General features: G+C 46.1%; 1 protein-coding gene across 2 annotated transcripts in view; it reads left to right on the top strand.

Moving 5' to 3' along the window:
- The first annotated feature begins 3,953 nt into the window (after positions 1–3,953).
- The window catches only part of PLCG1 (phospholipase C gamma 1), an 88,710-nt gene continuing 78,436 nt past the window's right edge, over positions 3,954–14,227 (top strand). For both annotated transcript variants that reach the window (XM_083618368.1, XM_083618369.1), the window contains exon 1: positions 3,954–4,911. In XM_083618368.1, coding sequence (XP_083474494.1) covers positions 4,710–4,911 — 202 coding nt within the window. In that variant the 5' untranslated portion in view covers positions 3,954–4,709. The remainder of the gene's footprint in view (positions 4,912–14,227) is intronic.

A 14,227-nucleotide genomic window follows, 5' to 3' on the forward strand; every position in this document is an offset into this window, starting at 1 on the left:
AGTGAGAGATTTTACTTTCTTGGGCTCCATGATCACTGACTGCAGCCACGAAATTAAAAGACGCCTGCTTCTTGGGAGAAAGGCGATGACAAACCTAGACAGCATCTTAAAAAGCAGAGACATCATCTTGCCAACAAAGGTCCGTATAATTAAAGCCATAGTTTTCCCAGTAGTGATGTATGGAAGTGAGAGCTGGACCATAAAGAAGGCTGATCGCCGAAGAATTGGTGCTTTTGAATTATGGTGCTTTTGAATTATGGTTCCACAGGTATGTGAAAGCAAAAGTCAAAATGCAGTGTAGCGATGGTAAGCGAGCGGATGCTATTTCAGGGTGGGGAAGAGCACCATGCTTCAATATGTTGAAAAGGATTACTGGAGAATGTGCAAAGCATCCCCACATCTTTATCTTTTGTATTTTGCATTGTTGGGAACTAAAGTAGTAGCTTTAGTTCTTACTTTCTTGGGCTCCATGATCACTGCAGATGGTGACAGCAGTCACGAAATTAAAAGACGCCTGCTTCTTGGGAGAAAAGCAATGACAAACCTAGACAGCATCTTAAAAAGCAGAGACATCACCTTGCCGACCAAGGTCTGTATAGTTCAAGCTATGGTTTTCCCAGTAGTGATGTATGGAAGTGAGAGCTGGACCATAAAGAAGGCTGATCGCCGAAGAATTGATGCTTTTGAATTATGGTGCTGGAGGAGACTCTTGAGAGTCCCATGGACTGCACGAAGATCAAACGTATCCATTCTTAAGGAAATCAGCCCTGAGTGCTCACTGGAAGGACAGATCCTGAAGCTGAGGCTCCTGTACTTTGGCCACCTCATGAGAAGACTCCCTGGAAAAGACCCTGATGTTGGGAAAGATGGAGGGCACAAGGAGAAGGGGACGACAGAGGACGAGATGGCTGGACAGTGTTCTCGAAGCTACCAGCATGAGTTTGACCAAACTGCGGGAGGCAGTGGAAGACAGGAGTGCCTGGCGTGCTCTGGTCCATGGGGTCACGAAGAGTCGGACACGACTAAATGACTAAACAACAACAACAACAACATGATTTGAACAGAAATGCCTCACCACAGTGAGGAAGATGACTTGTGCGTCAGCTCTGTATAGTATACACACTATACTTTTGAAGCATTTTGCTTGCTCCTGCCCACCAAAGAATCATGAGAACTGTAGTTTGTTAAGGGCATTGGGAATTGCAACTCTGTTAGGTGTACACTGCAGTTTCGAGAAGGGGTGTGTGTGTGTGCTTTCAATGTACAGTGTGTGTGCAGCTGTGTGGTGGACGGGCAACGTCAAGGCATCTGCTCTCCATTCTTAGGGTTAAACCAGGGTTGGACTGGACAGCCCTTCGAACAGAAGACTGTCTTCTGACAGCCATTCAGCTAGAGAAGTGGCCTACGCAAAGTAGGACACACAGCCCCCCAAATCTCAACCCCTAATATTAGAGGAAAAGGTCTCTAGGGTAGAGGACATGGCTTCTAAGCACGTTTGGATCCTCGTTTCTTTCATTACACAAACCAAACATCGCTCTTTACATTCTTCTTTCCCTCTCTGCTTCAAACTTTTATAATAATCACTGTTTCTCTCCCTGAACAGTATCCTTTCCACTAGACACTCAACCCTAGGTGTTTCTACTCAGAATGGAAATAGGGCTTTCTCTCAACTGAGTGTACCTATAGAGAGTTATATACCTGACTGAAAGTCAACTCAGTCCAATACCTCTGCTTCTGACAGTGGCTGGCTTGATGCCTCTGGAAAGGTCACAAGGAAGGCCTAAAGGCGAAAACTGTCTTCTAGGGTTGTCCCCCAACAAGTGACATTCAGGAGTATACAGCCCCTGAAGCTGTAAGTTCTATTTATTAACCATTGAAGTAACAATGTAGAGTGTTCTCCCTCTCCGTTTTCTCTTCACAACGACCCTGTGAGGTAGGTTGGTTTTTGTAGTATTTTTGTGTTTTTTCTTTGGAGGAGACCAGAGGCCGACCAGGCAGGGCACAGAAGGGCTCCTCTTGTGGGGCTGTTTCCCTAGGTCCCCCATCCCACCACAGCAGTTACCTGATGAAGGAACCTCCTGTGCCGTGGAGAGGCCTCATACGAAGCCTCTGCACATCCCAGGAGGCTCCTCCGCCAGGGCTTAACTTGGTCTTAAACCATATTACTTGTGTTGTGTTGTAATCCACCTCGGGACCTTAGGGTGGAGTTATGTATTATTGATATTACTTCACCATAACATCCTAGGGCTGGCTGCTCTATAAAAATACAATACAGTCGTACCTGGGATCCTGAACGCCTTGGTACTTGGACATTTTGGTTCCCAAACGCCGCAAACCTGGAAGTGAGTGTTCCCGTTTGCGAACGCTCTTTGGAACCTGAATGTCCGATGGGGCTTCAGCAGCTTCCAATTGGTTGCAGGAGCTTCCTGCAGCCAATCATAAATCTCGCTTTGGTTTCTGAACATTTTGGAAGTTGAACAGACTTCCGGAACGGATTCCGTTCAACACCCAAGGTATGACTGTATTAAAATCTCTTAAGATGATTTCCAATCAGAAGAATTGATTTTAACCGTATGTCGCTTTTGACATCTTTCCGCCCAAGTTTTCCCTGACTCACAAGAATGAACCCTGTGGCACATGTTTGAATTTCCGTTTCATTTGCTTTTCTGCTTTTATATCACTGCGTTACTGGTTTTATGTTTTTGTGTCAAGGCCCTATTGTTTGTTTTCTGCACCAGTGGTTCCCAATTGGTGGCCTGCGGACCCCAGGGGGTCTGTGGCGCCATTCACATAACAAAAGCTACCACAGAGATACCAAAATTTTCCAAAGTAGGGGGTCTGCAGTACTTGGCTTATTGGGAACCAATACTTCTAGACCATACTCCACTTAACAGCTTTTATTTTGAAAATTGAGCATACAGAATTGAAAGGAGCTGCAGCTGAGACGGCGTGCCTGACCTTACACCGTCTGGGAAACGTCAGGGCTAAGCAGGCATTTGAACCCGGGTCTCCCCAGTCCAGCACTGGAGCCACCATAACACAGTAGCCATTGATCCGAATTCCACAGCGGAGTGGCGTGTGTGTGTGTGCCTCTGGTGCATCTTCTTTTGCCTGTCCCAACTGCAGCCTTCCACCACGCAAGCGGCGACAATCCCGACGCGCTACCCCACCGCGTCCTTTTCCTGCTTCTTCTCTTAGGCGCCGTCACGTGTTCGGGAAGAAGGCGAAAAAATAACAAACCAACCAACCCGCCACTTGGACGCGAGTCGACCCGCGACTCGCAGGCCGCAAAAGGGGCCCTGCATTGCGAAGCCCGGCGCCTCCCATCTTCCTTCCAGCGCGACCACTCCTCTCCCGGGCTCCCTTTTGGGGTGGGGGCGCGCGAAGACAAGACCCAACAGAAACATCACTTGTGCTGGGATGAAAAACCCACCCGCCACCCCCAAAGTCTCCTGATCTCTCTGCCCCCCCCTTCACATGCAAAGGCAAGGAGGAAAAACTGGATTAAGGAAATCTTCGCTGGGCCCTGCGGACTAGTCCTGCCTGCTCACTTTGGGGAGAGGATCTGGAGACGAGGGCGTCCGAATCCAACCCTGAGCCTCCTCCTCCCTTGTTATAATGTGCAAAGAAAGGAAGGTGGGGGTGGTAGGACCGGGGGGGGCGGTATGCGAAAAAGAAAATCCTGCTACAACGCCCCCCCCTCACTCCGACCTTGCATACATTGCTGCAAAGCACGACACAAGAGAGTCATTTAAGAATGTGCAATGGACTCCGATTACTGGAGGTTTTCCTCCCCCCGCTACTTCCAGCCATTACTTGCTGAGCTCTAGGGAGATCTTTATCAGCCTGTCTCTGATCGATTCCGAGAGAGAGAGATCTGCCTGCAGAGTCGAGGCAGCGCCAAAGGGGGCTGGCAGAGGAGGAGGAAGAGGGAAGGGGGGCGGGGATAAGAGGGGCAGTCGCAGGGGGAGGGAGCAAGGCTGCGGGGGTTGCCAGAGCCCTCCTCTCCGCCCCCGATCGCAGCCAGCCCTTTCTAGCCCCCGGCCAGCCTTGCTTGCGCTTGGGGAAGACCGACTTGGAGTTAGATTTTTATGCATATTTGTTTTCTCTTACCTCCCGCGCCGCCGCCGCCACCACCGTACTATCCGGCCCGATTCCCTTTTTGCTCGCTTTCGTTTTAAAAGACTCGAGAAGACGCGGAGGGGCTGTGGGTAAAACCCCCAAAAGGAACGAGGGAAGAAAAGAAAGCAAGCAGAGGGAAAATGGTGCATGATCGCGAAGGGGAGAGGGGCGATTTTCTCTCGTTTTGGGGGATCGAAGAGCTGCTGGTTCCCAAGAGGGCGCCCACCGACCGGGGCTAAGGAGTTCGCCTCTTCCCTCCCGTTCGCATTATAAACACTGGTCGGTGGTGGCATCCTGGCTCCTTCCCTGGAGGAACGGCTTCCCAACATTTGAAATTCGTTGCTTCTCGGTTGGAAAAGGCTCGGAGGATGTTGGTGTGGAGTTGAAAAAATAAATAAATCCACAACCCGGTCCCCCCCCCCCTTTCCACGCTTTTGCTTCCAGCTTTGGTGTAGAAGAAGCGTTTGAACTCCTTCTTTTGTTTGGGAAGTTTTCTGCCCCCTTTCCCCCCCTTCATTCGCCCAGCGTTTGCTGAACCCGAGGGGGGGCGAGAGAAAGAGAGAAGAAAAAGGACTCGGGAAGCCACCATGGCGTCTGTTTTTACCAATGGACCCTGCAACCCAAGCGAAGCCGAAGTGGTTCACCTCTCCAGGAGCTTGGAAGTGGGCACCGTGATGACTTTGTTTTACTCCAAAAAGTCCCAAAGGCCAGAAAGGAAAACGTTCCAGGTGAAGCTGGAGACCAGGCAGATCATTTGGAGCAGGGGATCGGACAAAATCGAAGGCGCAAGTAAGTTGCCTGGCGTATGAAAACACACACACACACACACACATTTTAGGGAGCAGCGTCTGAGTGGAATGTGATGAGCATTTTCATCCATTTTTTTGACGCTTTATAGTACTTCGAGGGTTGAGGGGGGGGGGAAACTGGGGAAGAAGCTCCATTTGCCACAACTGGACTTACTTGCAAGTAAATTACTTGCAAGGCGTAGCTCCTGCTTGAATGAATGTAGGGGATGCAGCTGATGGTCTTAATAAATTAACAGATGCATGCATATTAATTCACCCCTGCCCTCATGTAATGCTTTCTTGGTTTTGCAAATCCACAAATGTTTAGCACACAAATGGGCTTTTAAAAAATCTGGTCACTTGGGGAAATCCTTACTCACAATGGCGATGACTGGCTAGTGGTGATTTACGTGCCTAATTTTTGTAAGAGTCATTTGTTCTAGGGCAGCGATGGTGAACCTGCGACCTTGTTGTTGGACTCCAACTCCCATCAGCCCCAGCCAGCATAGTCAATAGTCAGGGATGATGGGAGTTGCAGTCCAACAACATCTGGGGCCCCAACAGCTGGAGGGTCACAGCTTCCCCATCCTGGTCCTAGAATAACGTAGGCTTGGGTTATTTTATGAGTTGTTTTGTGCAAGAACCGTCCCAGAGCAACTTGCTCCATGGTGGCTTATACAAAGAAAAATCCAACATCATTTACAGTGGTAATATATATTAAAAGTGACCAACAATTATACTGCCTTAAAAAGAAAATTAAAAAATCCTTCCCATTCACCAAAAGGATAACCACCTCCAAACCCAAGAGATTGCTCATGAAAATAGCAGCAAGAACCGCGACAATGTTAGCACCCAAAAACATGGTAGAACAAAAATGCCTTTGACTGAGGATGTAAATGTTGTTGAGTTTTCCTGAGGTGACCATTCCACAAGGGGAGTCTGCCACTGAAAAGGCCCTGTCTCTCTTCTCCCAGAGAATGGCCTCAGATAACTATTTCGGGGCTCATTATTGCAGAAACAGCCGTCAGTGAGCTTTTGGGGTAATAATAATAATAATAAATTGTTTATTCCCCACCCATCTGGCTGGGTTTCCCCAGACACTCTGGGTGGCTTCCAACAAAATATTATTAATAATAAGTTATAATAATTTATACCCCGCCCATCTGGCTAAGTTTCCCCAGACACTCTGGGCGGCTTCCAATCAAGTGTTAAAAACAATAGTCCTTCAGATATTAAAAGCTTCCCTAAACAGGGTTGCCTTCAAATGTCTTCTAAAAGTCCCAAGCAAGCCATTAAAAACTTTATATGTCAAAACCAGCACTTTAAATTGGACTTGGGAGCAATTCAGCAACCAGTGCAGCCACACCATAATGGGTGTGATCTATTCTGAGCGCCTATTCATAATCTGGCTGCTGAATTCTGCTGTGTTCTTCCTCTGGCGCAAAGGTTACTGGCCGATCTTGGGCCAGTAAGTATATCTTAGCCCAGTTTATCCCATGGGATTGTTCTGAGGATATGAAAATACTTCTCTTCCTACAACACATAATTTATGGCATTCCCTGCTCCACAATGCGGAGATGTTTGTGGGCTTAACTTTGTAGGAGACTAGGAGTCTCATGCCCAGTGGAATTATAAAACACAGGGACAAAAATCAGTTTAGAAATCAGTGGTAAATCCAGGGGAGATTTGAATGGTTCTGTCTGCCATCTTGATTTTTAAAAGCATCCAATTGTATCCCAAACATGGACAATATCCTGCTCCTTGATCTCAGGAACTATCATGCAAAATTTCTTAAGAGGTGTCCAAATGCATAGAGAACAGCCTTTCTACAATATACTGCAAAGTAGACAAACTCATGGTTTATCAGTTGTGGTTATCTATAATGGGCAAATAGAACCTCTGGGTTCAGGGGCAGTGAACGCTGAATACCACATTTTTGGGGGGTGGGGTGGGGTCCTGCTCATGATCACATAACCTTGGTCCTTAAAGATCCATACTTCATACCAGCAAGCTTTATTCAAGATTCTGACATACAAAGCCTTGAATGGTTAAGGACTGAGTTATCTGAAGGAGTGCCTCCCTGTCTGTATTGTCCTGGCTGTGATTTTAAGAGCTACTGCTTGTCATAGCATTGCCAAGTGAAATCTATGGGACAGAGCCTTCTCGGTGATGGCACCCTGGTGATGGAACAGCTTTCTTGATGTATAGCTGCCACCAACTTTAGTTATTTTTCATCACTATCTGAAAACTTTTCTGTCAAGTCTTTGGGGACATAATCCTCTAAAGCAGTGGTTCTCAACCTGTGGGTCCCCAGATGTTGTTGGACTACAACTCCTATCATCCTTGAGCTCTGGCCTTGCTAGCTAGGGGTCATGGGAGTTGTCGTTCAACAACATCTAGGGACCCACAGGTTGAGGAAGGCTGCTCTAAAGGTTCAGGTGTGTATTGAGTGGAGGAGGTGAATGTTGCATGGTCTGAAGTGTGCCAATATTGCTTCTGTTTTTATGCGTTGGTTGATTTTATGAAGTGCTGTATTTTTATGGTTGCCACCCACCCAGAGATCACTTGGCGATAAAGGGCAGGATATAAATTTTACAAATAACTTAAATACATAAATGGTGATGGGTGGTTATTATCTTCATACCCTGCTTGTTGGCTTTTGAGAAAGATCTGGTTAACTACACTGAGAAACAGGAAGATGGGTGAGACCTTTAGTCGGATCCAGCAGGGTACTTGTATGATAGAAAAAATGCAGGGGTGTGTATGTCTGTGTAACGGGGGAATCAATTATGCTTTCCTGATGATTAATAAATAGATAAGGCCCTAGTCATACATTTGTAAGGTGCCGTTATTTAGCTGGGCCAACCATTGCTGTTGTAAAAGGTAATGCAGGTGTTCAAGTTTTACCGAAAGCAAGCTTACTCGGCCTGATGGTGAATTTTGTATCACCCTCAAAGGGTAGTACAAGTGTTTGGCATGCATATAATTCCAATATCCCCTTAGCTCAAACTATGGTGCATAGATTTGTATAGATACTTGCCAATGCAAGCATAACTTTTTTTAAAAAAAATGCATTGTGTTGTAAGCATTCCCCTCCTTCCTGATGACATAAGTAGTCATGATCACCTAACCATTCCACAATTTTCCCACTTGCCCTGATGATACATCAGAGCTGCAAGAGGAAAAGACATTTCCTGTTTTTCTCAAGTGATTGATATATATATATAAATTTCATGGCAACTGGTTTTTGACTTGCACATTCTCAAGTTTGAATATTCTCTTGAAAACTTTTTATAATTATTTTTTTGGGGGGAGATTCTAAAATTTAAATTGTAACACCTTTTTAAAAAAAGTAAAGGGGAAAGTACAGCTTTTGAAGCAATGTAAAGCTTCTGAAAGCTTTCAGTGCAAGTTTGAACTGTGTAATTCCTGCAGGCAGGGAACAGTTAATTGTCTGGTTCTCTGTGGTGAGTAATATTTGTATCCAGGTGACAAGACAAGGAGGATTTTTTAAAATGGAAGGTATTTTTTCTGCAGTGACTGCACGATAAATGAGTAAGGTCTGCACAAGCAGATTGGCTAATATAAAGCTCACTGCACCAGTAACTTTTTTTGGATTTATTTTCAAGGCTAAGTTCCTCTGTCAGATACACTGTCTGTATATTTTCCAACTTAATTCATAGATCTTCCTCAGTGAACTTCCATTCATTGTTAGGTGCTTAAAGACTGCAGTATCCCATGTAATACAAATATTATTTTCTGTGAACCTGCCTTTTTTTTATCAGTACCTTCTGCTGCCATGTTCTCTGGAATGTAAAGAGAGTTGACAACTCTTCAGTCTAATTTGTTCCCCGTTTGTCCCTGCAGGGAGGTTCTTCATACATGAAATGTGGAGGTCTGGGGTGGTTGAATCTCATGCCAGATAAAATCTAGGTAGTGAGCAACTGAGATAGCAACACACTCTTTTCCGTCTTTCCTTGAGCTAGATATCACTCAGCAAAAGGTCTTGTTGCACCTTCAAGACAGATAGATACACTGTGGCATAACGTTTATTTATTTATTGCGGTGTGTGTAGAAATAGAAACAGAAAGACACTGAAATGTAAGAATACAGTTTATGACATTTCATGCTTCTGGACCTCACTGTTTACATCCCTCCCCCTTTGTACTTGTGCATGTTTGTTTTAATGAGTGAGAGAGATTAAAAATATATATACATACTCTTCACCAATTAAAGACAACAGGTCCTGCATCTGAGTCAGTGGGCTCTGCCACAATAAATTTTCTGATTTTTAAAGTGCTTTTTCCCTCTTGCTCTTTTTTTGTTTCTGAAGTAGACTATCACAGCTACCCCTCCTGGAAACGACAAAATAAGAAATGCTAATCTCTAGAGATTAACTATTAGTCACCAATTTATCAGCCTTGCAAGCAAATGTTTTTTCCCCCCTCCTCTGCAGGATGGTGGATTGATTAGCTGTAATCCTTTTTTAAACCCTGCGAGTTGGGCCTTTAATCATACTAATTTAATATCTCTATCCAAGCTTCATGTGCATTAATTTGGGGGTGGGGGTAGGGAGCAGGCAACAGGCCAGATTTCTAGAGGAAGAGATTTAAAATGGGATGTGTCCTTTGCGCCTCTTCACTATTGTCATTGAGGGTTTTTTGCAGGCTTCAGTGTTGGGAGTAATTTTCCTTCTTTGCAGCATTGAGCTGTGATTGATGGGGACCTATTTCTCTTTCTCATAGTTGTTTTGCTTTCAATTCCATGAGCGGATGGGGAAGAGGAGAGATGACCACGAAATGGTTGGTTTAGCATTATTTCCGAATCCAGGACCATGGTTTGTTTTGCCCAAACCATGGTGATCACTAGCTGTTTTGAAGCCACGGCTTGCTGCTGGCTTAGTGAGCATAATTTTTTGGGTGGAACAAACTCTGTGTTCAGACATAACTAGCTGCTTCTGATCCACACACACAGCCCACTTGTGAAAGGGGGGAAGGAAGTACAGTGGTACCTTGGGTTACAGACGCTTCAGGTTACAGACTCCACTAACCCAGAAAAAGTGCTTCAGGTTAAGAACTTTGCTTCAGGATGAGAACAGAAATTGCATGCCAGTGGTATGGCGGCAGCGGGAGGCCCCATTAGCTAAAGTGGTACCTCAGGTTAAGAACCGGTTCAGGTTCAGAATGGACCTCCAGAATGAATTAAGATCTTAACCCGAGGTACCACTGTATGTGGTCTGTATGCACCAGGATGCAGACCATGCAAAGTATGATGTAATGGACAATGTTTTCTGGCTTAGTGTTATGTGTGAATGTGGCCAAAAATGCTTGAATAAAGGCCAAGAAGCATTGCTATCCACCTATCCAATGGTTGTGCTTAGCACTTGGTCACAGGGAACTTTTCAAGATGTGTGTCATATTAATGATTTCCCTTGCAAAGAATTGCTTGAGGAATATCCATGAGGGTGGCCCATAGGTCTGCAACTTTCTGGAGTAAGGGGAGGTCTTCTAAAGGAGGAAACTCTGAACTGTGGTTTCGAGGCTAGTTTATACGTGAATGTATTAACTGATTCCAGTGGAAAGCACTATGGTTAAAATGATAAGCATGGTTCTCCCACCTTGCCAGTGGTTGCATCTGGGATGGCTGCTCATTCACACAAATTGCTACTCAACAGGAGACAGTGCTGTCCACCAACCTGGATGGCTTTGAAAGAGGATTGGACAAATTCATGGAGGAGAAGCCTATCAAGGGCCAGTAGCCATGATAGCTCTTCTTTGCCTCCACAGCCAGAAGCAATAGTGCTTCTGAATACCAGTTCCTGAAAGCCACAAAGGGAGAGAATGCTCTTGTACTCTGGTCCTGCTTGCAGGTTTCCTATAGGCATGTGGTGGGCCGCCATGGAAGAGAACAGGATGCTGGACTGGATGTGCCGTTGGTGTGATCCTGCCATCCCCTACTTATGTTCTTAAGCATCACTCTTCTTACGTAGCATGCCAGTCAGTAATGCAGGGTGTGTGCAGTGGCGTAGCGTGGGTTGTCAGCACCTGGGGCAAGGCAAGTAATTTGTGCCCCCTAACCCGTGGATTTGTGCCCCCTAACCCGTGGATTTGCCCTAACCCCCAGATGTTGCGCCCGGTGCGGCCGGCCCCCCTGCACCCCCCACGCTACGCCACTGGGCGTGTGTGTGTGTTTCAAGCATTGCAGCCTGATCCTCACCTGCCTGTAGCTTCCATGTATTTGAAAGGAAAAGGCCAGATTGGAAACATTTCCATTGCCTTTTCTGGTGTGGTAGATGGGTGTGCTTGATGTAACACCTAGAAAAGGAAGAATACTACAATTGTAGAGTACTCGAACTTGGGAACAGCTGTTCTTGTGAGTTAAGGTCCTATCTTCACTTGTTCTGCTTTTCGCAGTGATTTAATAAAGTAGGCCTTCTTCCAAGATGGCCTTAGAATGCATTGATATGAATATCAGTGGCTAAATGTAAGAATGAGCTTTGTATTATCAGAGGCATTAAGGAATACTGTGTGTTCTGTCTTGTGCTTAAGCTGTATACTCTTTTTGTTGTTGTTGTTGAAAGGCTGTCTGTCTAGTCCAGGGGTTGGCAGACTAAGGCCCTGGGGCCAGATGCGGCCCCACAGGCTCACAAAACTGGCCCGCACTGTGAAGCCAGAACCCGCCACCTGGCGATGGTGACAGGAGGAAGAATCCGGGTGGCGGCGACTCTGCCAATCAAACGCCGCACCTGGTTTACCTGAGCGCAGCATGGGGACGTCTCTGCCAATCAGAATCCGTGCCTGGTTTGATTGGTAGAGCCGCCTACGCTCAGCCTGTTCCTCCCACTGCCACTGTCCTGGTGCTCCTGTGGGCCACAGAGCAGAGTGGACAAGCTCGCTCTGCCTACCCGCTTCACTAGAAGTAGCGGTGGCGGTGGTGGCGGTGGTGGTATCTCCTGGGGAGGTAAGCGCAGCGCCTTCTTTCTCTAGGTGGGGAGGAAGTGCGTTTCATGCCACCGCCACCAGCCCTTTGACGAGTGAGGCAGGCAGCAAACTGAAAAGGCGGCAGGGGCTGGGGTGTGTGGGGGGAGGAGCACTATTTGCCCCCCCCAGTGTGCATAGAAATTCATTTTTTAAATATATGGAGAGAGAGAGAGAGTGTGTGTGAGTCCGGCCCTCCACAAGGTCTGAGGGACAGTGGACCGGCCCCCTGTGGAAAAAGTTTGCTGACCCCTGGTCTAGTCTTTTTATATCCAGTGCTCTGGATTCTGTCTGAGGAGTGAAAGTTAAGCCATGGGGTCCAGTGCTTGATCTATTCTCTCTTTCTACTCCTCCAGCATATCCTATACCTCCTTTTCAGGGTTTCCATTGCTGAAGAACATCAAATTGCTCTGTTTGTATGATGACACTATAATAGGAAATACTTTAAACTACTGCAATGAATAAAGCTCTTTTATCCCCAGTGACTTCAGGGATACATTGTGGGCGATAGCAGTCCAAGGGCCAGTGCAGCTGTATCTGTTTTGGTGCCCCACAAGGTATTGTCCTCCTTCCACTTACAGTTGAGGGAAGAGGCCTGCGGAGTATTCATGATGCTTCATTAAATATATCATTAAAAGCAGTTCTTTGGTCTGTTTGGTTGCAGGACTGCCCCACATTAATGATCAACATCCATCAAAGGTCTATATGTGCTGTGCTTACTCTTAAGACAACCTTTCGTAGGGCTACTCCACGCAAGATGTCCAGCCAAGCACTTAGCTGAGAAAAGGATGCACAGGAGCAGAAAGCAAGTGAGAGGGTCTTCTCTTTAATAAATCGATTGCCACTTTGCTGTGCAACTGGCTGCAGAATCCATATCTCTGATAACAGTGCATCTCACTTGCTTGATTGCTGGATCATTTTGAGCCATTCTCTGCTCTGCTGGGCCCTTCATCACTATAGCAACAGACTGGAAGTAGCACCACTTATTTTAAAATAGGAGTATTATTTTTCCACACTATTCGTGTGCGTAGCTGGGCCAGTTTGTCACTGCATTTGCGCTTAGTTGCTGGTTGTGTTGATTGCATGGGAAGATTGTGGAGACCTTTGGTCCTGTCCTTTACAGAATATGCTAGGCTTCCATTTTCAGTAGTTCATCTAAACAGGGGTGGCTAACCTGTGCTCATCCAGACTCTTCTGAACTACAGCTCCCATGATCCCCCACAATTGGGTATGCTGGCCCGAGTTCAGCTGCATCAGGAGGGCTACAGGCTTCCCATCGCTGAGCTAAAGTAATCTTCCATTTGTATCTTCTGTGATGTAAAAGAGCATGGCTGAATTGAGATGATGGATTGGCTATATGAGTGGCAGGTGTGTACACTCCCTCCTCCCCTTCTGCTGAATCTCAAGGGAGGAGATTAAGCAATTCTGCTTCTAATTAGCAACAAGATACCTTTCTGTCTGTATGTGATAAACCATGGTTTGCATCAACCATCGTTTGTCCTCAAAGCAAGATACAACTGTGGAGAAGGGAAGGAGGCAGCATGTTACCCTGAAGCTCACTGTTGTTTGTTCTTGGGCCTCCAAACCATGGTTCGGATAATAGTCTAAACATGACCATTCCCTTTCTTCACTCCCAGAGCAAAAATGTCTTGCTGTCGAGAATCCCGTTTGCTGCTTGCGAGAATTGAGTGGGTGATGGAAGAAGTCTCAGAGTGCTTGTATCGTGGGAAACTGGGTGAATTATGCAAGCCTCCAGCTGAGTCTGTACAAAAGAAAGCCAGCGCAAAAGTTAAAATGAAGCAGTTATGAATCCTGGACTGACCAAATAATCTTAGCCATAAAACGCTGCTGTAGGCAGCTGTGGGTCCTGACTGCCAGATGAGTGGTCTCAAGTTGCTCTTCTCCAAACGCTGTGGAAACCTCTTAAGAAAGCAGAAACTTTCTTCTTTGTGAGACTGGCTGAAACCTCTTAGCAGATGTTCAGTAATCAGTTACAGGTCAAATAAAATCTGCATTAGGAAAGTTGCTTTTAAGTGTCCTTACATATTTTAAAAACAGAGGTGTTTTTGATTTGTTTTGTTTTTCAACATCTGAGTCTAAGGCAGCGTTTAAAATGCTGCTTAGTATTGATTGTCATCTGAGTCCTCCTCCCTTTTCTGGATGCTGCTAATATAGATCCTGTAAGAATATCTCTGCTTTTTAATGCAAGGTGATGCTGTGGGTTAAACCACAGAGCCTAGGGCTTGCCGATCAGAAGGTCGGCGGTTCGAATCCCCACGATGGGGTGAGCTCCTGTTGCTCGGTCCCTGCTCCTGCCAACCTAGCAGTTCGAAAGCACAT

Source organism: Podarcis filfolensis, assembly GCF_964270895.1.
Source record: "Podarcis filfolensis genome assembly, chromosome: 6".
In the NCBI taxonomy this organism is placed as follows: Eukaryota; Metazoa; Chordata; class Lepidosauria; order Squamata; family Lacertidae; genus Podarcis; species Podarcis filfolensis.